General features: G+C 41.0%; 2 protein-coding genes across 3 annotated transcripts in view; one reads left to right on the top strand and one right to left on the bottom strand.

Moving 5' to 3' along the window:
- The window catches only part of NCKAP1L (NCK associated protein 1 like), a 58,303-nt gene that overhangs the window by 22,924 nt on the left and 7,846 nt on the right, over positions 1 to 27,533 (bottom strand). Inside the window, exons 1-16 of one of the 2 annotated variants that reach the window (XM_027036360.2) lie at positions 16,838 to 17,235; positions 15,620 to 15,730; positions 14,796 to 14,888; positions 8,911 to 8,967; positions 8,281 to 8,423; positions 7,027 to 7,117; positions 6,799 to 6,936; positions 5,938 to 5,986; positions 5,683 to 5,839; positions 2,936 to 2,992; positions 2,582 to 2,678; positions 1,910 to 2,019; positions 1,607 to 1,739; positions 1,054 to 1,135; positions 814 to 872; positions 453 to 598 (exon numbers count right to left, since the gene is read on the bottom strand). In XM_027036360.2, coding sequence (XP_026892161.1) covers positions 453 to 598; positions 814 to 872; positions 1,054 to 1,135; positions 1,607 to 1,739; positions 1,910 to 2,019; positions 2,582 to 2,678; positions 2,936 to 2,992; positions 5,683 to 5,839; positions 5,938 to 5,986; positions 6,799 to 6,936; positions 7,027 to 7,117; positions 8,281 to 8,423; positions 8,911 to 8,967; positions 14,796 to 14,888; positions 15,620 to 15,730; positions 16,838 to 16,939 — 1,625 coding nt within the window. In that variant the 5' untranslated portion in view covers positions 16,940 to 17,235. Of the gene's footprint in view, positions 1 to 452; positions 599 to 813; positions 873 to 1,053; positions 1,136 to 1,606; positions 1,740 to 1,909; positions 2,020 to 2,581; positions 2,679 to 2,935; positions 2,993 to 5,682; positions 5,840 to 5,937; positions 5,987 to 6,798; positions 6,937 to 7,026; positions 7,118 to 8,280; positions 8,424 to 8,910; positions 8,968 to 14,795; positions 14,889 to 15,619; positions 15,731 to 16,837; positions 17,236 to 27,533 lie in introns of those variants that run through there. The other variant, XM_053226338.1, reaches the window with a different exon arrangement.
- On the top strand, positions 20,683 to 27,087 carry LOC106982808 (gametocyte-specific factor 1-like). The gene is made up of 7 exons (XM_053226341.1): positions 20,683 to 20,863; positions 22,429 to 22,541; positions 22,984 to 23,104; positions 23,276 to 23,377; positions 24,532 to 24,598; positions 26,071 to 26,141; positions 26,896 to 27,087. The coding sequence occupies exons 2-7, from the start codon at positions 22,449 to 22,451 to the stop codon at positions 26,907 to 26,909; spliced, it is 468 nt and encodes a 155-aa protein (XP_053082316.1). The 5' UTR covers positions 20,683 to 20,863; positions 22,429 to 22,448; the 3' UTR covers positions 26,910 to 27,087.

Raw genomic sequence — 27,533 nt, 5'->3', positions numbered from 1 at the left:
AAGGACAGAGTTATGTCCAACAGTGGTCACTTGATAAATGCTGAATGATACCTAAGGAAGACAAAGTAATTTTCATTCTCCAAAGGCCCTATTCTCCAACTCTCTCAATTATTTTCAGCTCCCTCCACTGAAACCCCACATTTTCCATGTCTCTTTTAAATCAAAATACCCCAAGAATAAAAAGAAGCTGCAGAAGGTTCCAAAGATACCAGTGTGGAAAAATATATACTGATGAATTATCACAGATAATTATCCTAAAGAAAGCCAAAACAAAAGGGAATCAACCTAAAATTCCTATGATTTGGTAGAACCTGGCATGAGTGAGTTGGAGCACCTGCCTCTAAGGAACTCTCAAACAATATTTTCCCATCTGTTGGAAGGAACTACTGTTCTCCACAGAAGCCAGGGAAGAGATCAGGTCAAATGATAAAGAGCTCTGAATAAGGGCATACCAGAAAGTAGACAAGTCAGAAGTTTCCACCAGTATAGTCTCTACTGAGTCCAGCATTCGGGAGTGAAAGACAATGAGATTCATCACCTTGGCTAAGTCAGGATTCTCATGAAGGTGCAGGGGAGCCTTAGCCACACTGGTATATGCCTGTGGTTGGAGTTAGGAAAAGGGTGGAGAAGAACAAAATAAATGAAAAGGACAGCCCACCTAGGAGCTACAGTTTGGCTAGGGTTTGTCCTGTCAATCAGTAGTTGTCAATGTTGAATCACTCTATACAGCAGAGATTAGGAAATAAACAGAGAAGGGATTGTTGAGGAGGAAGAACCTTGAGAATGCGGGACCATTAACAGGAACAGACCTACCTGTAGACGGAACCAGTCCAGCCTCAATCCAGAGAATTCAAATTTCTCTCCACTATCAACTACAAGAAAAACAGAAGTTTAAAAGAAAATAATAAAACAGCACCCTATATCAAACTCCACAGAATGGTAGGTCCTTTTCAAAGTCATCTTGTCCCACTCCCTGGCTCAAGAGATCAAGATTTCTAGAACAAAAGATGTTCACCCTTATATACCTTACCTTCTCCTCTTCCCTCCAATTACCTTGTTTGAGATTGAGATTGGAGAGAGTACTGACAAATGAGGACATTATAATGGACTCCTCCTCAGGACACACAGACAGGTTCTAAAAGAGAAGTTCGAGTTGACATCAAGTGGGTAGAGGTTCCACCAGGACAGAAACCAGGACCACAAGGCTCAGTCAGTTCATGAAGGTAGAAAGAACTGGTAAGTGCCAGAAACAGAAAGAGCTAACCAAGAGATGGAGGAAATCCCCTGGGTTCACTGCCATGCTAACACCCAGTTTCTCTTTATTTTTCTCTCCTATTTCTAAGTAGTATTTTTCTCTCCTATTTCTTCATGTAAGAAGAAATATTCTCTCCTAAGTATTTTTCTCTCCTATTTCTTCATGTAAGAGGGGGGGAAAAAAAAAGACCGTGGAGATTATCGGTCTTTTTTTTTTTCTTTCAACAAATGCAGAGAGGAAAATCGGGCTTTTTGACAATCTACAAAGCATGAGATTCAGCCAGGGTGGCCCCCAGCGGGAAATGACCAGGGATCGCCCTGACAGTTCCAAAGTTTAGTTAATTAAACTTACTTGAATGATGTCACTGAGCACAAGGGCATCAAATCTGGCCAGGTACTGAAGGTGGTATTGCTGTATCACTTTGATGTGTCTCCGGACAAGAGCCCTAATCTCCTCCAATAAGAAAAGCAATTCTGCAATGCTCCTGCAGAGTCGAGGAAGAGAACAGGGAGGTTTTGAGACTAGAAATATCAACTGAGACAAAGACAGTGATAATAGAGCAGAAACGGAGACCTCCTGAGGTCATCTGATGCCTCCCTGTCCCATTTCCCAATCCATCTAAGGTCAAGGCTCTTAACCATGTCAAGTACTTACGAGTCAACATAGTCCTCAGGTGTCTTTGTCTTGGTGACGTTTTCTGTGTGGCGAACCAGCCAGGTGACCTCATCACGAATGAAGGACAGAGCCATGAAAGCATAAAGGGCCTAAGGAAAGGACAGAGATTATGAGAATTTTCAACTTTAAAAATGGATTTCAGAGCACAGAGAACCATCATGATAATATGCCTACGGACACAATCGTGTAACCTCACCAGCAATAGTATCCAATAATAAACACAGAGACCCATAAAAACCACGTGAAACAGAATCAGACATGCACATATGTTGACATTAGCTCACAGTCAATACTATCTCATCTCTATTAAGTCTCGGAAATATTTAGTAGGCATTTATGTGGTTTGGCAAAAAAAAAAAAAAAAAAAAAAAAAAAAGCAAGCTCTGTCTTCAATTAGATCACACTCAAATAGAGGATAAGACAAGTACACAAATAGCTATAATGCATCATATACTACTCCCTGATGGTACCCAATAAAGAGATCCAAAAAGTTTTGGGGTGCTCCAGGAGGATTCAAGGGAATCAGTGTATACATATATAAACAGATGACGAACGAATCAGAAATGCAAAAACTAATGAATGCCAAGTCACTCCCCCACAAAGTCTTTCATCATTGGTCATCATTCCCCTGCCAGCATTTCATTTTCTTGCCTTGGGACCCAGCAGTCCTGGCTCATCTGTTAACACAGTCTCCAGCTCCTTCACTGCCATCCGCAGAAATTGGCGCCGTTGACAGTGAAATTGGCCGCTAAGGAAAGAAAGTAGAAACGAGAGAATAGTGCCTCTCCCATCCTTAAAAATCCTCCTAAGGCATTTAGGAAGGGGTATCAGATAGGAGGAACATTCAGTGCTGCCATTAGACTTGGTAAGAAAACACAAGAATCTGTGGGGAAGCAGCAAGTTCTTGGGTTGAAGCAATTAAGCTGTGGGCGGTTTAGGTGAGAACAAAGGTCAAGAGAGATTCCTATTCCATCCCCTCTTGGCGAGCCCATTCCCCACCTTTACCTGTTTGCAATTACATGCTCCTTGCTTTCCTTTATGTCTGCCACTCTCTTGCCATACCTGAAAATTGACACAAGCACAGCAGGGTTGGCCACACCACCAATTAGAGACCTTGTCCCACCTTCCCAGTCCTGAGAGATTCCAAATGACAGCCTATGTATGGGAAGCATGGGCACCCCTCACTTTCAGGATCTTTCCAAACCTAACTTTTCTCCCTGGCCTACTAATAAGAGACTCATACAGCTTAGAGATTATCCAGTTCTCCTCACTATTTTCGGATGAAGAAAATAATATCCAGGGAAGAGGAACGACTTGCCCAAGGTTACATAGGGTTGTAATGGCAAAACTGGGTCTGGACTTCTTGTCATGTGCTCCTGCCTTGACACCATTAGGCCAAGTACTCTTCCAGGTTTGGGGGAGACAAAAGAGGCAGTGCATAAATATGACACGGGCCTTGCTCTTAAGTAGGAGTAGTTACTCCAGCTCTACCTTGGATTCCATTCTCACCCTTCTCCTCTTAGAATTTTTCTTTATCAGTTACCTCTGTCACTTGGTCTCTCCCTCTCCACCAGTTTATTCTCTACTCCCAACACATAAGTTCAAAGCCTCCCTTATCCTGAAAGACTTTCACTTGACCTTGACAATCTGCTGAACTTTCCTGTCTTCCCACACCACCAAACTCCTCCAAAGACACACCTAAACTCTTGACTTCCTCACCTTTCACTGACCCTTGAATCCCACAAAGCTTTTGACACTTAAAAAACTGTTCTCTCTAAAGTCAATGTGAACTGTTGAATCACCAAATGGCCTTTTCGCTGATCTTCACTTGTCTGTAATATTTGACTCTCCTGACCATCTCCTTTTTCTACTAGTGATCCAGGCTCAAAAATCCCACATTACTTTAGGCTCTGTGTGTTCCCTGTGTCCATCTGTCTTCTCTTGTCCTGCATCACTGTTGCCACTGCATTAGTCAAACTTCATAACCTTTCTTTTCCCTTTTCCAAACCACTCCCTTACTGAACTTGGCACAGAATGAAAGAAATTTAGACTTGGAAAGTATCTTAATTAAATCATGATTCAACTCCACAGCATTCCTGGTAGATCATTTTTTCACCTCTACATAGTATGATGGAAAGCGACAGGATTAGAGTCAAATAATCTGGAATTGTTTCCTATTTCCAATGAGTGGCATTGAGATTTAATTCTATTTTCTCATCTATAAAAAATATATTAATACTTACACATGAATATAAGTACCATGAAGATCAAATTAGATCATTTATACCAAAAACCTCCCTCAACTATAAACCTTACATCTTAGTTGTTGTTCTTAGTGATGGGGAACTGAACACTCTTCAAACATGCCTTCCATTCCTTAAAAGCAATAATCATTTGGGGCACCTGGGTGGCTCAGTTGGTTAAGCGTCCGACTTCAGCTCAGGTCATGATCTTGCGGTTTGCGAGTTCGAGCCCCGCATTGGGCTCTGTGCTGACAGCTCAGAGCCTGGAGCCTGCTTTGGATTCTGTGTCTCCCTCTCTCTGCTCCTCCCCCACTCATTCTCTCTCTCTCTCTCTCTCAGAAATAAAGAAACTTCAAAAAAAAAACAAGCAATAATTATTAGAAAGTTTTATAGCTATACAGATATGGATGTAGATATAGACCCAAATCCACCCCTTGTAACTTCTAATTATTAATCTTAGACTTACTCTCTCTTAACTCTGACAGTGATTCTTTTTATGGTAATATCCAGTTGTTGAGAGTATGAGGAATAAGTATTCTCATAGACTGCAGATAATACAGCTGTTTGGAGGGCAATTTGGTAGGAGCTATTAAAATTTGGTATATGCGTACCCTTCACCCCAGCAATTCCACTTCTGAGAATCTACCTTAGAGAAATGTTCATGAAGATATGCGTCTAAGAATGTTCATTATAGCATTGTTTGTAATGATTTTTTTTTAAAAAAGGAAACACTCTCAACTATGCTTCAGTTAAAAAACAAAGAAAGGAAAGTGGAAATGGTTCAAATGTCCATCACAGGGGATTGGGTAAATAACTTATGTTACAACCACATAATAGGATACTATGCAACTGTTAAAAAGAATAAGATAAGTCACTATAGACAGACAGGAAAAATATCCGAAATATAGTAAGTGAAAAAAAGCAAACTGCAGAACATAATGTAGCGGCGGGTCCATTGCTCTTTAAAAATTGCTTATGTAAGACTGAAAACACATTCACACCTTTACGTGTTACAGACACACAAGCATCTGGAGGACATACGCCAAACTATTCCGGGAGATGAGATTGTAGTCAACGTCCACTTTCTATTTTGTACATTTCTGGATATTAGTGCGCAATAATAAAAAAGTAATAAAGATATGTGACCCCTTCCTCAATCCAACGCCTCCTTCTCTTTATAGTTCTCTCTCAAGTCTTCCCTTCACAGTCAAACTTCTTAAAAGAATTACTTATTAAATTCCTTATCTCCCATTTGCTTCTAAACCCACAACCCGGTTTTCAACCTTACCACTCAACTGAAGTTGTGCACAGGAAGGGCACTAAGACCACCTTTATAGCCACATCCAATGAACATTTTCCAGTCCTCATTTTCTTTGACTTCTCAATGTCATCTAATGTAAATAACCGATCTTCCCTCCTGAGAATGTTTTCTTCCCTTCACTTCTGTCTTCCCTCTTCCCCAAAACCATAAAAATCTCAAAATAAGATTAGTTGGCTCTCATGTCTCACCCTTTCCAACTGCTAAATAAGTCCTCGGTGACCTTGTGCACCTGTAGCACATCCTCCCGGATTAGGGTGATGTACAGGGAGCCCTGCAGACACAGCTTCCACAGCTTCTGGCACTGGTTGTTGGAGTTGAGGCACCCATTACAAAGAAGAAACCCAACTGCAGGTAGATAAAATAGTGCAGATGAAGACTTTTAGAATTTTCTATCCACGTAACACGCTGCGACATCTACTCCCACCTGATCCCATAAAACTTACTGATAATCCAGCGCTCCATCACTTCCACAGATAGGTACTCACAGGCCATCTGTGAGAAGAGAGGCAGAGATGGTCAAGCAGTTATTGAACCTGGTCTTCCCCTAAAGACTAAGGCAGTCAAGACCAGGGCAGTCAAACTAGAATTTAAGTATCAAAACCAACTTTTATTTTACCAGACTGACTCAGGACACTTTGGTAAACCAGTAGCTGGGGAAACTGCCAATCATGGAGGTGAGGCAGTGGAAGTGAAATGAGCAAAAATGAATACACTTGAGAAAAGGAAATGAAGCTTGGGCTGGAAGTTGGGACAACGAAACATGTAATATAGTATCTCTTCAACAGCTTAGAAAAGCGATACTCAAAATGTTCTCATGATCGCTTCCTCCTTTGGATTTTTTTGCCACCTCAAGTACAAATCACTCATTTGGCGTTTCTCATTCATCTTGTACCATCTCTTGTATTTTTATGACTACGTGGCATATGTTCCCTCCAAGAGTTTAAGTTCTTGAAGCACGGATGTTGGGCCCATATTAATTGAAGAAAAATATTTGTTCATTAACTGATGCCTATGTTTAATTTCCTGCTGGGCTGAATAGGTGTCTAATGACTCACTTTCATCTGTCCATTCATTCTATGGTTATTCATTAAATTCTTCCTATGGGCAGCCACACGCCAATCCTGGTCCAAACAAAAGCTCGAATCCAAACATGATATTTTAGCTATAAGAGGTTATCAACTTAGATGCATATCCTAGAAGAGGGCTAAAGCACTCTTAGGGATGATATTTCTTGAAAGAAGCACTCTCTACAGAGATGGCCTTGGCAAAGAGAATGTCATCACTGACCAGAGAAGGGAACGTACTGTGTCTGAATTGGCAGGGTTAATCATGGCTGGGGGGCTGCTGATGAGACTCAGAAGCTGGGCACTGCGCCACTGCTCAGCCCCCTGGGTCCTCCGGACGAAGAGGAAGTGCAAAGAGAGGAGAGCTTCACTCACAGCCTGTGGGAATAAACAAATGAATCCTTAATGTCAATGACGAGGACGATATACTTCCACCAGAGGAATTCTCCACTCTCTCAGCAAACTTGCCTTCGTGTGAGGCCCAAACTCCTCTGTCAACTTCTTCAGAGGGTGATCATACTCCAACACCATCTGCCCCAGACGGGCAAAACTGGGGTCACTGGAAAAAGCATAGGAAAGAAGAGTTACAGGTCTCCCTTGACCATGATGTAAACTCTCATGTTTGCAGATGGGATAAAGCTGTGTGCATAGGCTGGCATCCCCCTCCACCTTCAAAGATATAGAAACTAAACTGTGAGTTACATATATAGATAACCCATTCCAGACCCAAGTGTATCAAGCTATTAGATAGAACTACATAGTTTGGGGCAGGTCCATGAAAGTTTCTGCCATGTAAGTACCCAAAATAGTACTGAACACATGATAGGTACTCTATAAATTCACGTTAATTAGTTGCAATTCAAGTAACATGCCTAGGTCCAAATCTGTATACAACCCAAAAAGATACAAGTAAATTCAAAGCCAATGCGTAAGGCACGTGCCTAGGTATTCCTGGAGACACATGGGAATACACATCATACATAGAACAATGTGTCACAGCCTACTCTGATTCTTCTCGTCTTCATTTTTTCAGCCCTTAAATACTTTTATTTGCACTAATGGAGGGGCACAGAATTTCAGATGATCCAAAATCCATTTATATTTGGCTTCAAATGTACTATCATACATTACTTACCTCTAATGGCTTTACCTTGCTAATATTATTCCTACCAATACTAAAAAAAGAAAACTTTATCTTCCTTTCGCAATAACCTGAAAAGCACAGTGGAAGCCAGCCCAGGATTAAAAAATGATCAGAGACAATGCAAATTGGATAATCCACTAGAAGATACTCAAGAGTTAGCTATATGTAAAAGAGCTGTGCACTTGTTGATATATGCCATTATAAGGATTTAAAAAAAATTTTTTTGGGGGGGGCGCCTGGGTGGCTCAGTCAGTTAAGCATCTGACTTCAGCTCAGGTCATGATCTCACAGTTCGTGGGTTCAAGCCCCGCGTCGGGCTCTGTGCTGACAGCTCAGAGCCTGGAGCCTGTTTCCGATGCTGTGTCTCCCTCTCTCTGTCCCTCCCCTATTCATGCTCTGTCTCTGTCTCAAGAATAAATAAACATTAAAAAAAAATAAAAATTTTTTTTTGGCCTGGATCATCATGTAGATTGTAAGTCCTCAAATGAGAAAACATGGATTCTATTTCCTTTGCGTCCACCTTGTACCTCATACCACCATGTATGAGATTCTTCATCTCCTAAATCCTTTTAACTCACCTATGCCCATGCAGCATCTCATGGGCACAGTTGTACATGCCAATGAGTACCCGTCGGTCTTCAATCCGTGACAGAAGTAAAATAACTGAGGTGTACGTCACGATCAAGTCCAGGTAGCTCCGGGTGAAGTCAAAGTTGAGATTCTGCAAGGAAAATACATAGGAACCCAAGAACAGCAAGGCCAATTAATTCCTATTTCACCCACCATTCCAGACAGTACTAAATAGACTCTGAAAGGGTCTGTTTAGAAGGAGGAACTGGTAGGATGGAAAATTCAGAAGGAGAAAATCGGAACCACGGTCAGGGGTTAAAAATGAGCTCAAGATACAAAAAGGCCAGGAAATTTGGCAACATCTGGAGGTTAGAAGAGGTGGAATAAGAACATTTTGGTGTCATTGTTATATTAAATAAATCATACTGCTGATCTGCTTCACATGTAAATATCCTTTAACTTCAGCACTTTATACAAAAGAACTATAGTCACGGAGTGAATAATACAGTATATTATATTAAACATATTGTAATATATTATCATCCTGAAGGAATAGCCATTCTTCCAGTCCCTTCCCAACCCACACTGTTCCAACCAAGACCTTTTCTAGGGTAGAAGAGAATGACGAAGAATCTTACAATATCAAAATGGCACTGGCAGGCATCAATGGTGTTGAGAAGCTCATATACATGATCCTGGGGGTAGAATTGGAAATGAGAATGAATAAAGAATAAAGAGAAGGTGACATGTACTACTAGAATTTGAAGGGAAGGTTCTCTCCCTTAGAGGTCCTAGAGAGCCACTGAGTTACATAAGGGAAGCTGAATAGAGGGAGTTTCTCCTCAGGAAGCCATCAGTGGGCCCCTATTAAGCTTACCCTACCAAATGCCCAAGTTTCCACAGACACAAGTCACTACTATATTACACATACTCTCCCTAATTTTATCATCCCAGTGCCCCCTTCCTCCACACACACACACACACACACACAAAAAGGTTACAAAATGCAGATCATCTGATAGGCTGTTTCTAAGATACCAGAAATTAGACCCATTTTTTATTGATAAATCCCAAAAGGTTTTCTTGTAATCCATCTCCTGTTTTCAGAAATTAGTCATTAACAAATGAGACTATGACCCAACCTTCTATGTTTCTATTTACTGACCACTTACTATGTGCTAAGTACTTACTAGGTAATTTGCATATCCTTCATTTAACCCTCATTCCAGTGTGATAGGGATTCGTTTTCTTTTCATACATAATTTTACCTAAATAAATATGCAGTTTCATTGTGGACACTTCCCTCCCCCCACATCGGCACCACCCTCCATCCTGCCCCAACCCCCCCAGGGAAACCAGTTTAACAACCCAGTATGGCCTTTCTTAATTTTCTCCCTATTTATATAGTCTTATTCAGATGGGGGGGGGGGAGGAGAAAACTAGAGAGAGAGGTTTTTTCATCATCATTTGTGTTATAAAATTGAGATAATGTTATATTCTTCTTGCCATTTTGTTTTTCTCATCCAACCTTATCTGCTTAAAGTCCTCCAAGTCATCTGGTAGAACACTAATGTACTTCTTTTTAATGGCCACATACTAGCCCATGGTATGGTCAATTCATTCAGCCTTTTTTCCCACTGATGGACATTTTCTTTGTTCCCAGTCCCTGGCCTCTCCTTTGTTCCCTATTCCTAACATATTGGCACTTTCATTTCTACAAGGTGGAACTGCTAGATCAAAGAATATATATATATAATTTTTTACTTTAAAAATGTGTTGCCAAGGACTTGAGCAGATACTTGATAATAACAAATATACGCATGGCCGATAAGCAAATGAAAAGATGTCAATGGTATTGGTCATCAGAGAAATGCAAATTTAAACAACACTGTATACCCATGAAAAGGCTAAAATTTAAGTCAGTTAATAGTAAGTGCTGATGAGAATGTGGAGCAACTGGAACACTTACATATGACTGATGGGAGGAGAAAAGGGAACAACGACTTTGGAAAAAAAGTTTGGCAGTTTCTTACAAAATTAAACATACACATACCATTTGATTTAACAATTCAATTTCTAAATTATTTTCCCAAGTGAAATGAAAAATATGTTTCCACAATGACTTGTACTCAAATGTTTATAGCATCGTGGGCATAATGGCCACCAATATGTGTAATGGACACAACCCAATGGCCATCAACAGGTAAATAGATAAATTGTATCCATACAATGGATCAGTACTCCACAAAAATAGGAAATGAATCACAGTTACATGAAACAACAGAGAGACATCTCAAAAACATTATACTGAGTGAAAGAAGCCAGATACAAAAGAATGCATGCTGTATAAATTCTAATTATATGAACCTGTGGAAAAGAGAAGAAAAGAAAATTCTAATCTAGAAAGCAGATCAGTGGTTGCCTGGGGCCAGGAGTTGAGGAATAGAGATTGAACTGGGAAAAAAAAGGCTCAGGAAACATTTGGAGTGATGGAAATTTTCTATACTCTCACTGTGGTGGTTTTTACATAGGTGCATATATGTGTCAAACTTATTAAAACAGGAAAAAATGTTTCCACGTTATCTTCCCCAAAAGACCTAATCTAAATTAACACATGGGGGATTGGGGCGCCTGGGTGGCTCAGCCAGTTGAGCATCTAACTCTTGATTTCAGTTCAGGTCGTGATCCCAGGGTTGTGGGATCATCAAGCCCCATGTTCGGCTCTGTGCAGAGCGTGGAGCCTGCTGAAGATTCATTCCCTCTCTCTGTCTCTCTCTCTGTCTCTCTCTCTGTCTCTCTCTCTCTCCCCCCTCTCCTCCATGCACGCACATTCTCCCTCTCTCTCCCTCCCTCCCTCTCTCTCTCTCTCAAATAAATGAATAAATAAATAAATAAACACACAAAATTTAAAAATAAATTAATACATGGGGAAACCAAGGCTAAGAGCAGTTAAGATACATGCCCACGATCACAAACTAGTAAAGGATAGTATCAGAATTAGAACACAGAGCTCATGATTTTCCCCGTATACTACATGACTTCTAAATCTCTGTCTACCCCTATGTTGCCTCATTTGCTAGGAGGGCCTTTCTACTACACCTTCCTGAAACCCAATTCCCAAAGATTATAGATGAGATTTACTATCGGCCACTCACACAATGTCACTACATAAGTCTTATCTTCTAAAGGTAAGAATCAAAAGAGAATGGAATTAGCATTTGTTGGCCTATAACCTTACTATATGCTAAATACTGAGCTAGATGTTTTCCCTGCATCATCTCATTTAATTCTCACAAATACCCCACATAGATCTTATTTCCCCATTTTATAGATAAAGAAACTGGAATCCAAAGAGTGTCCTGTCTAAATTTATACATCTGGCAAATGGTAAAGCTGAGATTTGAAACCAGGTCTGTCTGATTCAGAGCCTACCTACTTTACAATGCACAATATCTCAGTGTCTCTATTATTCCTCTTACCCTAAATGAGCGATACCATACACCCTGGGCTCAGAACTTTACCAATGCAGCAACCAGAAGGTGTCCTAAAATCCCCTTTGGACCCAAAGGTTTCCTAGTTTATATGCATCCAGCATTCTTTCCACCACCTCCACCAGTGCCTGCCTACCTTCTTCCTAACCACTACCCTCAACTCCAAGAGTAATAACTTCTGACCTGACCCTCCTTCAGACTTTACAGTTTTCCATGTCCCCACTTCATTGTCTGATGAAAGGCCTGGATTAGCCCCCTCGGGTAGATTTGGGGCACCCAAAGCAGGGTTCCATACTCTTGTTTCATCTGAAGAAATCCTATGGTACCATCACAAACTTGGATTGCTCAGATGGCTAAAATTTGTGTTATTTCTTGAATACGTAAATAACACATGCTCATTGCAGAAAAATTATAAAATACAAACAAGCATAATTTTAATTCATTTTTTAAAATCACTCAAAATCCCACCAATCAGAAGTTCAAATTTTCTTTATATGTGTGTTTCCCCATATAAATATACATATTAGAGACATCTTATGTCTTACTATATTATAATTTGCTTTGACATTAAAGAATATATGAAATGGGGAGCCTGGGTGGCTCAGTCGGTTGGGCGGCTGACTTCGGCTCGGGTCATGATCTCGCGGTCCGTGAGTTCGTGCTCACAGCTCAGAGCCTGGAGCCTGTTTTGGATTCTTGTCTCCCCCTCTCTCTGACCCTCCCCCGTTCATGCTCTGTCTCTCTTTGTCTCCAAAATAAATAAACATTAAAAAAAAATTAAAAAAAAAAAAAGAATATATGAAGAACATTTTTCCATGCTGATTATCATAAATATTATCATCTTTCACAGCTGTATAATATTCATTTATAGACATATACTCTGAACTTTTAACTGAACCTCTATATATCGGATACATCAATTATCAATTTGTCACTATCTTAAATAAGGCAAAAGAGTACATTATTTTTTTAACAGAGTACATACTCTTACATATCTCTGTACTTCTGATTGTTTCCTTAAGAAAAACGTCTAGAAATAAAATTACTACATTAAAAAGTATGTGTTTTAGGGATGCCTGGGGGCTTAGTCCCTTAAGCCACGAACTCTTCTTGGCTCAGGTCAATGATCTCATGGTTGGTGAGTTTGAGCGGCACATCAGGTTCTATCCTGACAGAGCAGGGCCTGCTTGGGATTCTGCCTCTCCCTCTCTCTATGCCTCCCCGGCTCATTCTCTCTCTTTCTCTCTCTCTCTCTCAAAATAAACTATAAAAAAAAAAAACAAAAAAAAAATGTGTTTTTAAGACTTTTGAAACACATCATCAATTTGCCCTTCAAAAACATCATACCAAATAATTTTTACAGTTTGTTTACATTTACAAAAATAGTACCTGCTCATTATTTAAAACACAAAGAAAATATCATCTATGTAGTATTGCTACCAAAACTACAATCAGAGAGTTAACAAATCAGACAAATCCAAATTGAGGGATATTCTGAAAAATAACTAGTCTGGACTCCAAAAAGTCAGTGTCATCAAAGACATAAGGAAAAAAAAAAAAACCAGTTGGGAACTATTCTAAAGACTACAGGGGCGCCTGGGTGGCTCAGTCGGTTAAGCGGCCAACTTCGGCTCAGGTCATGATCTCGCGGTTCGTGAGTTCGAGCCCCACGTTGGGCTCTGTGCTGACAGCTCAGAGCCTGGAGCCTGTTTCGGATTCTGTGTCTCCCTCTCTCTGACCCTCCCCTGTTCATGCTCTGTCTCTCCCTGTCTCAAAAATAAATAAAACGTTAAAAAAAAAAATTAAAAAAAAAAAAGACTACAGAGACATGACAGCTAAATCCAATGTGTTATACGTGAGACAACTAGTAGAATGTGAACACGGACTGTATGTTAAAACTAATAATATTGCAGTAATGTTACATTTCCTGAGTGCGATAATTATATTAGGATTATGTAAGAAAATGTTCTTGTTCTTAGATGTATGCTAAAGTATTTAGGAAGGGAAATGGCACGACATCTGCAACTAACTCAAATGGTTCAGGAAAACAATAAAGATTAGCAAACATGATAGAATACTAACAATTAGGAAATCTAAGAGAAGAATAGAATCATATTCATTGTAACATTCTTGAAATTTTTCAGATTTGTATTAAAATATTGGGGAATGGTACTTAAAATACTTGAATACTTAATAATGCTTAAATATATACACTGTAATAAATTAAAGCTAATCATAGTCTACTCCCACAGGTAGTTATTCCTAACAGTTAAATGTGTAACGTTCCAAATCTGCCCAAGTACATACTAACACTATATATATATATATATATATATATATATATATATATACACACACAAGCCTATGTATCCTTTTATTTATTTATTTTTATTTTTTTAATGTTTATTTATTTTCAAGAGAGAGAGAGAGACAGCACAAGCAGGGAGGGGCAGAGAGAGGGGGAGACACAGAGTCCGAAGCAGGCTCCAGTCTCTGAGCCGTAAGCACAGAGCCCAATGCAGGGCTTGAACGCACAAACCGTGAGACCATGACCTGAGCTGAATCAGACATTTAACCAACAGAGCCACCCAGGTGCCCCATAAATGAAATGTAATTATATCATACACTATAACTTGTTTTTCTTTAACCAAGATATCCTTCCACATCAGTACATATCCCTTACTTTTTCTTTTTTTTTTTAATTTTTTTTTTTTACGTTTATTTATTTTTGAGACAGAGAGAGACAGAGCATGAATGGGAGAGGGTCAGAGAGAGAGGGAGACACAGAATCCGAAACAGGCTCCAGGCTCTGAGCTGTCAGCACAGAGCCCGATGCGGGGCTCGAACTCACAGACTGCGAGATCATGACCTGAGCCGAAGTCGGTCGCCCAACCGACTGAGCCACCCAGGAGCCCCAATCCCTTACTTTTTCAAGAAACAATATTAAGAAACGTAAATGAACATCTACTAAAGAAGGAATAGCCTCAGAAGGATAATGCCTATACTGGGATCCTAGGCTAGAGAGAGCTCACCCGAAATTCCATGACATCCACAAATGACTGGTAGTAGTTGATGAGGAATCTAATTATCTCAGATTTTTCTCGATGTACTGGTCCTAAATGTTGCTGAGGGAAACACAAAGCAAAAATTTTAAAACACAAAATAACATAATTGTTCAAGATAATCCAAGAAGAATAGGAGTCATGCCTAAAACATTCTTGAAAAGACTTGAAATACACTGACAGGCAAAGTTGGAAAATCTCCAATGCTCTGAAGGTCTTAAACAGAGGAGAGTCTCTAGGTAAGATGATGCGTATAATCTTGACTAGATACAGAGTGCTAAATGAGAGGAAACTTCAAGGTCTCTTTCAGTCAAAGAGGCTTGCCATTTATATTAAAGTCAAAAGAAGCAGAATGAGAAGATGCTATACATATAATGGTAAGAAATCTAGGGCTAATATTTAATGGAGGAGAACTAAGGAACATTCCACGAGATGCCTGATTCTCAGATAATCAGCAAGGAAACAGAGGGGGAAACAGGAACAACGGTAAAATAAATGTACCTTGCTGGGTTGATCAAGCTGTCTTCCTCTATAAGAACAAAGTGTTCTCATGAATCTTGCAACGGAGAAAGGGGCAATGCTTTGCTCTAGCTTACCCTGAGAGAATCCCATCTTATCTCAGAACTCTCAAGATTACAAGAGCCTGAAGACCTGTGGTTGAGCCCAGGAAAACTAAAAGGAGGCTACTCTATCCCCTGCCAAGTTCAAAGAAAGGCAGTTAAAAGAGGAGAGTTCAAGCCATCCAAGCACAGAATTATTTCAGAGAAAAGAGAGGAGAGGGATCATGTTCTCACCGTGCTGCTTCGGACATCAATGTTGGGAAATTTCTTGTTGATATACTTGAGAGAAGGTTCCATGGACTTTTCCAGTAAAAAAGGTGGCTTGGATTTGGGGTCTGAGCAAGTCTGCACCAATAAAGCACACTCTGTTTCAACCCTTTCTCCTGTCCCTCCAAACATACCCCTCCCTGCAGCATTCATTCTCACACAGTCTCATGGAAAGGGAATCTGAGAAGTCATTATGAAAGCATTATGAAAGTCTACTGTTAAGTAGACGAGGAACAAGCTCCAAGACATGAAGCCAACTATCAGTAGAGCTGAACAACCTGGGTATCTTGTCTCACGGAGAAGAATTCAGCGAATTCAGTGTCTGCCGGGGCCCCAGCGCAAAGAGGAAGCTCTCTCCCCACCCCTCAGCTGAAGCCGGAAGGAGTGAGAAAAGCAGCTGCTCCTGAATTAGACTTCATGGGCAAGTGTGTCACAATTATGTCCATATCTAAGTATCTCACCCAGAGGGCATTTGTAGGAGTCACGGGGTCAGACAAACCATGTTCCTGGTGATTTGTTTTATTACAAAATGCATAAAAGTTCCCTCTCCCTATTTTCTCTTCCAGAAACTCCCCACTCCCGCCCGTCTTTATCTCTTTACTTCCCTAGGCCCAGCTCCTTGCCCCCCCACCCACCCCCCACCCCACAGCCCCGCCTAGTCTCACTCTTGTCACCAGCCTCTCTCAACTCAACAGATCCTATCCTAAGCATACACACACAACCAGAGCATGAACTCTCAGACTCTAAGTATCTCAGAAGGCACCTACCCATATTTTATTGAAATATCTATTTTTTTCCTTTTAGGTAAGTACTTCCATGGAAAAGTTTTTGCCAGAGACCCAACTTCGGATGTCTTCAGAGTATGGGATATCAACAATAAACAATGAGACCCAGAATTCTAGATCCCAGACCTTATTCAAGTGACTCAGAACAAAATTATTTCCTACCTCCATATGCCCAGCAGAAAGCAGACACTCTCATTGGGGCGAGAATCATATCGAGAAGGGGAAAGCCCTTAAAAAGAGCCTCCCATTCTGCCTTCCTACACTGGCTGGCCTATGTGATCCGAGTGACTGAAGGCCAGTGGGAAAGAAGAGGAGTCTAGCCCCTGGAACTGCCAGCCACGGGGTCCCCTGCCCTACTGTTGCTGGAATAATTAGTACTGGCCCAGTTGTTCATGCTTACCTTCTTGATGTTATACATGCGGATGAGAACCCCCTGACCTCGATCATTCAGAATAGTGAGCTTCTCGGCTAATTTATGCTGGTAGGCAGAGGTCAAAGACATGATGGCCACCGAAAGAGAGGAGTATCCGGACAGCAATGCCGAATCTCCCCAAACACTTTCAGCTTGGGTGGTGACACCCCCTGGGCGGAGGGACCCAGCCTGGTTGGTGCGCTGGTCTTCCTGTAGCCTCTACAATTGGCTCATGGGGGAAAGCAGTCATTACAGCTCACAGGCCTTCAGAATCTTCTTGTGCTTCCTCTTGCACACTCAGCAGGAGACACTTCCTCTTTCTAGCTGTGTAGCATTTTTGGTAAGACTGTGAAGTTGGTGGAGGCAGGGGAGAGGGACAGGCTTTCAAGGCTCCTCACAGTCTAGCACCAACCTTTTTGGCCTTACCCCTTCACTAGAGTCCTATAAAAAGCTCTGTACCAGACAAACAAGTATCGACTACCCCACTCCCATCCACCTTTATGCTTTTTCTCTTTTATATATCCCCATCAAGAACACCTATGTTAGGGGCGCCTGGGTGGCTCAGTCGGTTAAGTGTCCAACTTCGGCACAGGTCATGATCTCATGGTTTGTGATTTCGAGCCCCACATCAGGCTCTGTGCTGATAGCTTGGAGCCTGGAGCCTGCTTCAGATTCTGTGTCTCCCTCTCTCTCTGCCTCTCCCCTGCTCATACTCTGTCTCTGTCTCTCAAAAATAAATAAATGTTTAAAAAAAATTAAAAAAAAAAAAAGGAACATCTATGTTATTCTCAGCTGAACCTTAGGCCTATCCATCTTTTAGGGCCCAGGTTAAATCCCAAATCCTCCACATTATCCCTTCCAGTGTCAAAATACTATACAGAACACCATATTCTTCACCATATTTTTAAGTATATGACTTATCTCCCCCAACCACATCATAAGCCCCTTAATGACAGGAATTGTATCTAATACTTCTTCATATCTTTCACAATACTTTAATACAGTGATTCTTAAAATGTAGTCATATCAGCATCATCTAGAAACTTGTTAGAATGCATATTCCCAGGACCCACTCCAGACCTACTGAATCCAAAACTCTGGGGTAGGGTCCAGCACTCTGTGTTTCAATAAGCCTTCCAAGTAATTCCAATGTACTCTCAAGTTTGAGAACCACTGCTCTTGCACAAGAGTTCATTTATTTTTTTTAAGTTTATTTATTTATTTTGAGAGAGAGAGCAGTCACACAAGTGGGGAAGGCACAGAGAGACAGTGTGACAGAGAATCCAAAGCAGGCTCCACATTGTCAGAGCAGAGCCCGATGTGGGGCTTGAACTCACAAACTGTGAGATCATGACCTGAGCTGAAATGAAGAATTGGATGCTTAACCTACTAAGCCACCCAGGCCCGCATCTAGTACAATAGCTCTTAAAGGTGCTTAAGAAACTGAGATCAATCCCTATCCTCTGAGATTCAGGATTGGTAACTCTGCAGTGAGGCCCAGAAATCTGCATTTCTGAGTACCATGGGAGGATTTGGTGCAAATATTCCATCAAATACATGTTGAGAAACACTGATCTAGAACACCACCTCTTGGACTCAACCACTTAGTAAAGATGCTGACTCGTTTGTTGAATTATTGACTAAACTGGGAAATAGGCCACATGAAGAACCATATTAACTGAGATTAACAAGGGAAAAGTAATTAATAGACTTTAAATCTTAGAAGGCTGAATAAATTTTAGCACTAAAAAATTCTTGCCATTCTAACCAGGCCTTAGCTCCCTAATTCAAGAAAACCAACTCACTTTCATGTTTCTTTCAAGGAGAAAAGCAGAAAGTCCTCAGCAAAATTCTACGTTAAACAGAGTTGTCTTCATATCTACTTCCTTTCCAATACCTTTTCTCCACTTTTCTTTTAAAAAAATTTTTTAACGTTTATTTATTTGAGCGAGAGGGAGAGAGACAGAGCGCGAGTGGGGGTGGGACAGAGAGAGAGAGGGAGACACAGAATCTGAAGCAGGCTCCAGGCTCCCAAGTGGGCATCAGCACAGAGCCTGACGCGGGGCTCGAACTCATGAACCGCAAGATCATGACCTGAGCTAAAGTCGGACCCTTAACCGACAGAGCCACCCAGGCACCCCCTTCCACTTTTCAATCATTCTCATTTGCCATATCCAGGGCTCTTACATTATTCCAATAAATCCTGGGATGGAGGGATAGGAGAGCTGATTGGCATTATTATACACAGATCTTAATATGTTTGTTCTCAAGATAATGTCTCTTTTAAAGAAACAAGATGACAGTGCTTAACACACAAAATTTCAAACATCCCTAAGGGAAACTTTATACTCCTGGAAAACAGAATCTGCCTTCCAGTTTATTTACTAGATAGAATTCCTAGAAAGCTAGGGGCCTGGAATGAGGTGTTATTGGCCCTGAAGATTTGAATTACCCGCTATTCTCAAAGAAACCCAGGTTCTACTAAAGACATTGGTGGGATTTCTACTGGTCTTTCACCTTGATGGGGGAGATTAAGAGCAGTTGCTGAGGCACCAACAGGTAGGAAGCACAGCTGCCATATAGCCGCAGCCTTTTTAACAGGTTAGTATAGTTTCATTGGATCTTTTTCACTTGCATTTGTTATCCTCCTGAAAATTTTGTTGAAGACTCTCCGTACCAAGCCAGTCTTTTCTCCTGTTCCCAAATGCATACTCCCCAACCCAGCAGGGACCAGCCTAGTAGTCTACTGTGAATGTGCCACATTCATTTCTGCCTTTCTCATGATGTGTGCTTTCCCTCTTGCTGACCCAAATCCTACTCGATCTTCTGGATCTGGCTCAAAGAGTCCTAAGTCCGGCCCTTGCTGAACTCCTGCGGTATTTGGTCACTACCACATATTTTACACCTAAATTAGGTCCCATCTTTGACTGCCTGTTTCATATTCTACTGCCACCCCAGCTGAACTGTTAGATTGCTGGAGACTGGAAAACACTTATTTGCTTGTATTTAGTATATGTGAAAACCCTACATTTTGGCATAGGACAGATTTTGGGCTTGAATGTAGTTGAGTCCAATGGACAAAGCCTTATGATTTAGAGGCAAGGAGCCCAGGTTATGGAGCCATAAAGCTTGAGTCCATATCCCAACTCTATCATTTAGCAGCTCTGATCCAGTTTCCCTGCCTGCAAAATGGAGATATTGATAACAGTTCCTACCAAAAGGAACTGTATTAAGGTCCGACACGCAAAGTGATGACCTAGTTATATACTAGGGACCCGGTACTTTAAGTGCTTTGTACGTATTACCTCAAATAATTCTAATGTTATTCAAACATGTGCTAGCTTTGTAACTTCAGGATCTCACTCACTCACGGAGTTGGTTTCCTAATCTATAAAACCGTGGTGATTCCTCATATACCTGTAGAAGTGGTTACATTCCTCATATACCTGTAGAAGTGGTGTTTGTAAACATTCAGCTCAAGGCCTGGTACGCTGGATTAAGAATGCCAAAAAGAAAGTAAAATTTGGGTGTTTTTAGTATGTGATGAGCTTATGTCACTTTCTGTGAAATTCTACTTGGCATCACATAAAGAAAAAGGCCAGATTTAAAGATGGGACTAATTGTTCCAACTGGTAGACTTTAGAGAAACTTCATTGGAAAGACCATGGAGCAGTTCCTCCTGGAAACTGAAAGAACCCTTCTGAGGGTGGTTCAATTACCCCCGGGCAGGGCCTAGTAACCCCGGCTACAAGTCAGAATCCCCTGTGGAACTCTTTTAAAGCCACAGTTAGCCAGACCTCATGTGTGAAGATTCTGATCTGCTAGTTCTGGAAGATCTGTCACTTTAAAACTACTCAGTGATTTTCATGCACAACCAAGATTGAAAAACAGTCATTCAAGACTTAACTATGACATCAAAAACTTCCAAACCTCTTGAGAAACCGTAGACCATATGGTGGGAGAAGAGGAATTGAGTAGCTTGAACAGAAAGTTGATTTACATCACTTGACAAAGGTACTTTGCTCTCCCTCACCCCAAACTTCTGCGAAATTTGCCTTGTTCTGACTTGTAGGATTGTTTCCCTCTTCAGATTCAGACACACTTCCCTTCAGATTCTTGAGAGACACTGCTTCAAGAATAACGTAAGAGGTCTCAAAGGCCTCTAGATTCAGTTTGTCAAAGTAGCTTCGAGGCTACAACTCTCTCGCCAAGTCTAATACATATTAAATCAAATGGCCTCCATTATAGTCTTGGCCTCCCAACACGGGATATTCAGCTATCGATAATTAGACGAATGGTCCAAGCTTACCAATTCTTGCTGCCACTTTTGAAGCACTCTTTAAGACCAGCCTTATCAGTCTGATCAAACTTTATACTTTTCTAGGCTGCTGGATAAAATAAGGGTTTGGGGTTATCTGAAGACTACATTTTGGTATTAAAGCTCTTCTTCTATTATCTTTAAGAATCTAAAGATAACTGTATGATACTGGATTATACTGCAGGTGTTATTTTCCAGAAAGCCAATTCACTTTATAGTAAGTGTTCGTGGCTCTAATATTATCATTAACATGCAGTGTAAGCTTGAAAGAGCCACCCTGGCTTGCGTTCCTGAAAGGCACCTGAGTGTAAATCCCTGGACTTAATCATCTAAATGCTCTCAGGAAAATCTGACATTTAACAGTCTAGCTCTGTGCCCTTTGTCTATGCCCTAGGCATGATCCAAAGCAGAATTGAAATGGGCTATTCTAGGCACTTTTCTATCCTTCCTTCTTATGCCACTCTGCCTTGATCCTCCCCCCCCCCCCCCCCATCTCAATCAGACTATGCTGTCCCTGCTTTGCAGAAATCTCAGCTGTAGCTGTTGCCTGGAAACTTGGGAGTCCTTGAAGCGAATGTCTCCTAGGATAGCTAAAGACAGCTAGCCATAAGGGAAAGTAGGCCTCCTATTGGCAGTCAAATGTGGCAGATTTGAGATGGTATATTCTTAGTTCTTTCTAGGAGTCTTCATATGCTGATACGTACAACTTTAAAGATTTCAGATCGGCATTCGCAGATAATTATAAAGTAGCCTGAACGTGAACATGGTACTGTTCATTCTTCTATTCCCCCTCTCCCCAAAAGGGCTATGCTGATCTGACAAGTAGCATCTTTGTCTAGCAAAGGGCTTAATTTAGATAGATTTGGCAAAGAGAAGGAAGGGAGCAATGCTGAACTGTAAAGGACCCAGCTGCCCCGGCCTTGCTTTCCTGAACACTCAAGCTGATGGTGCTGAATTTCATCTTACCCCAGTACTGTGAGCTTTCCAAAGAGCCTTGTCTGTTTAATACTCTATTTGGGGGCACAGAGTTCTATTCAAAAGAACCCGTAAGACGAAAATATATGTATAAATGTTAATTTTTAGTTTTCCAGGGCATGTAAGCCGTGCATTTCTCCTATTAGCTGACTAGGCTATTGCTTTAGACATGCAAAACTTTCATAGGGAGATCCCCATATCTTTGCCTCTTTTTTTGAGAACAGAAAGTAGGCCTATGTCAAAACTACTTGATCTTAAATGTCAATATATTCTTTGTCAACCCAAGGTTCCTACTATTTAGGCCTCATGGAGCCAGAAGTCCTAGAAATGTGTCCCTATGACCCAAACCACAGGATGCCAGCCAGCAGGTTACAGTACCACCTGGCATCGTGTAGAAAGGTACGTTTTCCTGGTTAATACAAAATGTTGGGATACCTGGGTGGCTCAGTCAGTTAAGCACCCCACCCTTGGTTTCAGCTCGGGTCATGATCTCAGTTTGTGAGTTCCAGTCCTGCATCAGGCTCTGTGCTGATGGTGTGGAGCCTGCTTGGGATTCTCTCTCTCCTTCTCTCCCTCTCTCAATCTCTCTCTCTCTCTCTCTCTCTCAAATAAGTAAATAAACTTTTTAAAAAATGTTAAATCACTGGTGGAAGAAATATAAGCTCAATATAAAAAGTTAAAAGATTAAAAAAAAAAAAAAAAGAACAAGCTTCTGACCATACATAGCACTTAGCAGTTCTTAATGTTGGAAATGGTTTGTCTTCAGCATTTCCTGAAAGGAATGGAGGGTAGAATACAGGCAAAACCTAATAGCCATTTCACAAGAGCCTTTTTCTTTTAGAAAAATCTGAAGATAGCTAAAAAGATGGCTAATTGCAAATATAATGCTTGCCATGTGGTCCCAGTCAAAAGGCTCAAGGAACATGAGGCTAACTGTGTCAATAGAACTGCTGTAGATGATGGTAAGTCTTTTTTTGGGGGGGGGGGGGGGAGGATAGATGAGTGGCATCAAGTTCTATTGCCCCTTGCCCTCCATATTTCATAACTAGGGAAGTCTTAGCCCACTAAGAGGAATGAAAAACAAAAGGAAGTTTCTACTCTGCTTCTACAACTTCTGATCTGCTTTATTTCAGAGCCATTTAATCTTCCAAAGGTTATTTCTCCGAGTTTGGAGCCAAATGAAAAACTTTCTAATACTGCCAATCAGATTCTAGACCCTGATGTCTGGAACATAGGTGAGCAAGGGTGAAACAGTGAACACAGCCATAAGTGAAGGCTTGGACTCTAAGTCCTTCATAGCTGATAAGTACTGTAGTCCTGGATAAATTAAGTCTTAATACTCCTCCCACAAAATCCTTCAACACAGTCAAATAAATCTGGGAATTTCATCTGCATCTGGAGAAGCAACCCAGCAAAAAGGGATCTAATTAAAACCAAAAATCATTTATAACAGCTTAAAGAATCTTACCTTACCAATATCTGGTCACTTTCCATAGAAAAAAGTATTGGTATAAATTGAAACTTATAGTCTAAAAGGTTTGGATTTATCCCATCTCAAGTGATATCCTTTCTCTAAAATGTAGCATGCCATAAAGAATTCACTAGTTTTTCAGTCAGTCTAGGTTCAACTATATGCTGTGGCCATAAGGAAAGTTACTTCTCAACCACATCTCCCTCACCTATAAAGGTATAACACCTACCTTATAAGTATTAAATAAAGATGTATGTGTGTATTAGAATAATGCAAGTTCCTTTAACAGATAAAGTTCAAGTTGTGTTGATATCCTGGTTTAACACAACAGAAGTTTCCTTGTGTAACCCAATGCAAGCATTCAGTGGGGACGGTGGATTGAGACCACAGGCTCTTTTCACCTGTGACTGTCACCTTCCACGCTTGGCTTCCCAAACTGCCACAAAAAGACAGTGGAGGTGCAGGTGCCTCTTAAGCAGCTTGACCCAGAAGAAAATACTTCCACTCATATTCCATTGGCAAAAACTAATCATATGGCCACACCTAAGGTAAAACTGGTGGGAACGTTGTCCCTGGCGGCACAGGCAATTTCCAGCAACAACTATGGAAGAGAGATTCAAATCTCTGCTGCCAACTAGCTTTCTCTGCAACAATCTAAAAATGCTTAGTACTGGGGCACCTGGGTAGCTCAGTCGGTGGGGTGTCTGACTCTTCAGGTCATGGTCTCACAGTTCATGGGTTCGAGCTCCATGCTGATGGGGCAGGGCCTGCTTGGGACTCTCTCTCTCTCTCTCTCCCTCTCTCTGCTCCTTCAGCATGCGTTCCTCTCTCTCATAAAATAAACTTTAAAAAAATTAAAAATTAAAAAAAAATGCTTAGTACTTGTATCACATCTCCATCCTCTCTCCTCCTTTCTAGATAACACATATCATTCTCCTTTATTTGTTCTTAAGACATTTGCTCCAAAAATGCTGGTTTGTGAAAGGTAAGATAAATCATCTTACAGAAGTCATTGGAATAGTAGGGTGCCTGGTAGCTCACTCAGCTGAGCGTGTAGATTTTGGCTCAGTAATGATCCCAGGGTCATGGGATTAAGCCTCACATTAGGCTCTGTGCTGAGCATGGAACCTAAGATTCTCCCTCTCTTTCTCTCTCTCTCCCTTTGCCTCTCTCCCTCGCTTGCATACTCTCTCTAAAAAAAATTTTTAAAGTTATTGGAACAGAGAGAAAAATACCTTTAAGTTCAATTCTTAAAGCTAGATGGCCACTACGTCATAGACCTGGCAGATGCCTAAACTTCAATTATAAATGTTTAAAAACCTATACTCATGGGCTCTGAGTACCTCCATTCCCTCCCTAAGGCTCCACTTAGGACTTTAATCCATTAAGGACTTGATTACACAGGTTGTCAATTCTATCTTAGATTTTCAAAAATAAAAAAAACAATTCCTAAAATTGTAAAGGGAAAATAATTATTATACTACACATGAACCAACCTAACAAGGATCCCCAACCTAACAAGCTTGAAGGGCACATCTAAGAGTTAGAGAAGCCAGGGCACTTGGGTGGCTCAGTAGGTTAAGCATCTGACTCTTGGTTTCGGCTCAGGTCATGATCTCTTGGGTAGTGAGTTTGAGTCCCACACTGGGCTCGGTGCTGACAGTGCAGAGCCTGCTTAGGATTCTCTCTCTCTCCTTCTCTTTCTGTCCCTCCCCTGCTCTCTCTCGCTCTCTCTCTTAAAATAAAATAAGTAAACTAAAAAACAAGAGTTAGAGGGGCACCTGAGTGGCTCAGTTGGTTACGTGTCTCACTTCAGCTCAGGTCATGATCTCATGGTTCATGGGTTCAGGCCCCGTATCAGGCTCTGTGCTGACAGCTCAGAGCCTGGAGCCTGCTTCAGATTCTGTGTCTCCCTCTCTCTCTGCCCCTCCCCTACTCGAATGTACTCTGTCTCTGTCTCTCAAAAATAAATAAGACATTAAAAAAATTTAAAAAATAAAAAGAGAGAGAGAGAAGCCATCAATGGAATTACCCACCACATGTACAGGGGTATGGGAAGTACAAAGGAACTGTATAAACAGAAGCTTGCACGAAGTCAATAATTCCTACTCTGACAATAATATCAACCATTTGTGATAAAGTAATTTTAATCTCTGGAGCACCTGGGTGGCTCAGTCAGTTAAGCATCTGACTTGTGACGTTGGCTCAGGTCATGATCTCACAGTTTGTGAGATGGAGTCCCACACCAGGCTCTGTGCTGATAGCTCAGAGCCTGCTTGGGATTCTTTCTCTCCCTCTGCCCCTCCCCCACTCATGCACACTCTCCCTTTCTCTTTCCCAAAATAAATAAATAAACCTTTTTTATAAAGTGATTTTAATCCCCTAGAACTGGTTATCTAAACTAAATCTTCAGTGCTGGTCTCCAACTAATTTTCCTTTTTTGGTTATCTTCTACAGTGACTCAAGAGACATAAAAAAAGAGACTATGGATGAAAAACATCCTAACAACTATAAGTCCTGGAGAAAAGGTAGAGTAACTTTTTTAAACTAGTGGGTCCCTGGGTGGCTCAGTCAATTAAGTGTCTGACTCTTGATTTATGCTCAGGTCATGACCTTGGGGTCATGAAGTCAAACCCCAAGTCGGACTCTGCACTGGGTGTGGAGCCTGTTTAAGATTCTCCCATTCAGGGCACCTGGGTGGTTCAGTGGGTAGAGCATCCGACTTTGGCTCAGGTCATGATCTCCCGGTTTGTGAGTTCGTGCCCCGCGATGGGCTCTGTGCTGACAGCTCAGAGCCTGGAGCCTGCTTTGGATTCTGTGTCTCCCTCTCTCTCTGCCCCTCCCCCACTCACACTCTGTCTCTCTCTCCTTCAAAAATAAACATTTAAAAAACAAAAAAGATTCTCACTTTCCTTTTCCCTCTGACCCTGCCCCTCTCACACTCAGGCTTGCACTTGCACTCTCTCAAAAAAAAACTATCAATATCATAGTTCTATGATATTAACATAGTTTTAACTAGTCACTAATGTCGTATTCTAAATCTTCGAAGTTTCTTAGACAAACTTTTATTCTTTAAAAAAATAAACCATATTTTCTATTCTAAGTCCTTCTCCACACCAAATAGTAGAATGCAAGGAAAGTCCCAATGGCTTTAAGTCAGAGTATGGAGAAAGAGCTGTCTAAAACTCTATTTGAAATGCAACTAACACATATCGAGCTTAGGTCTTCTATAAAAACACTATAAAAAATGACACTACTTTAATGTTCTCTTTCTACCCATAGGTCAGAAAAACTGATGGAGAAGCTGTGGATTAAAGAGCCAGCAGACAGAAAATGTATTGTCCTTTTTCAAACTTTGGGGAAATCTTAACTGTCAAGTTTTAGATAACAACTCCAGTCATTGTTGGCATCTTAGTATGTTTTTATTTATTTAAATAAAGAATATCCTTCCTGTGACCGGCTTCATTTGGTTTTTTAGTCTTCCTTGTTTTCATATCCTCATTTGTCAACTAAAAGGCTAGAGGGCTTTTTTGCCTATTTCCCTTATTAGTGGAGGAAATACAGTAACCTTAATCATATCCTTTTTTGTTTTTCTTTTTTTACCATTTATTCAGTTTTAAGAGAGAGAGACAGAGCATGAGCAGGGTAGGGGCAGAGAGAGAGACACAGAATCTGAAGCAGGCTCCAGACTCCGAGCTGTCAGCACACAGCCAGACGTGGGGCTCGAACTCACAAACCATGAGATCATGACCTGAGCTGAAGTCGGATGCTTAACCGACTGAGCCACCCAGGTGCCCCCTTAATCAGATTCTTTATCCTCCGATTATTTTTCTCCTACTCCAAGTCATGTACTACATGACCATCAGATCAACCTTCTTCAATTAATTTTGTACAAACCTTCCATGTTTAAAAGATACAGT

The sequence above is a fragment of the Acinonyx jubatus genome, chromosome B4, assembly GCF_027475565.1.
Source record: "Acinonyx jubatus isolate Ajub_Pintada_27869175 chromosome B4, VMU_Ajub_asm_v1.0, whole genome shotgun sequence".
NCBI lineage: Eukaryota > Metazoa > Chordata > Mammalia > Carnivora > Felidae > Acinonyx > Acinonyx jubatus.
The sequence above is the reverse complement of the archived record's forward strand: the minus strand, read 5'-3'. Positions and strand labels throughout refer to the sequence as shown.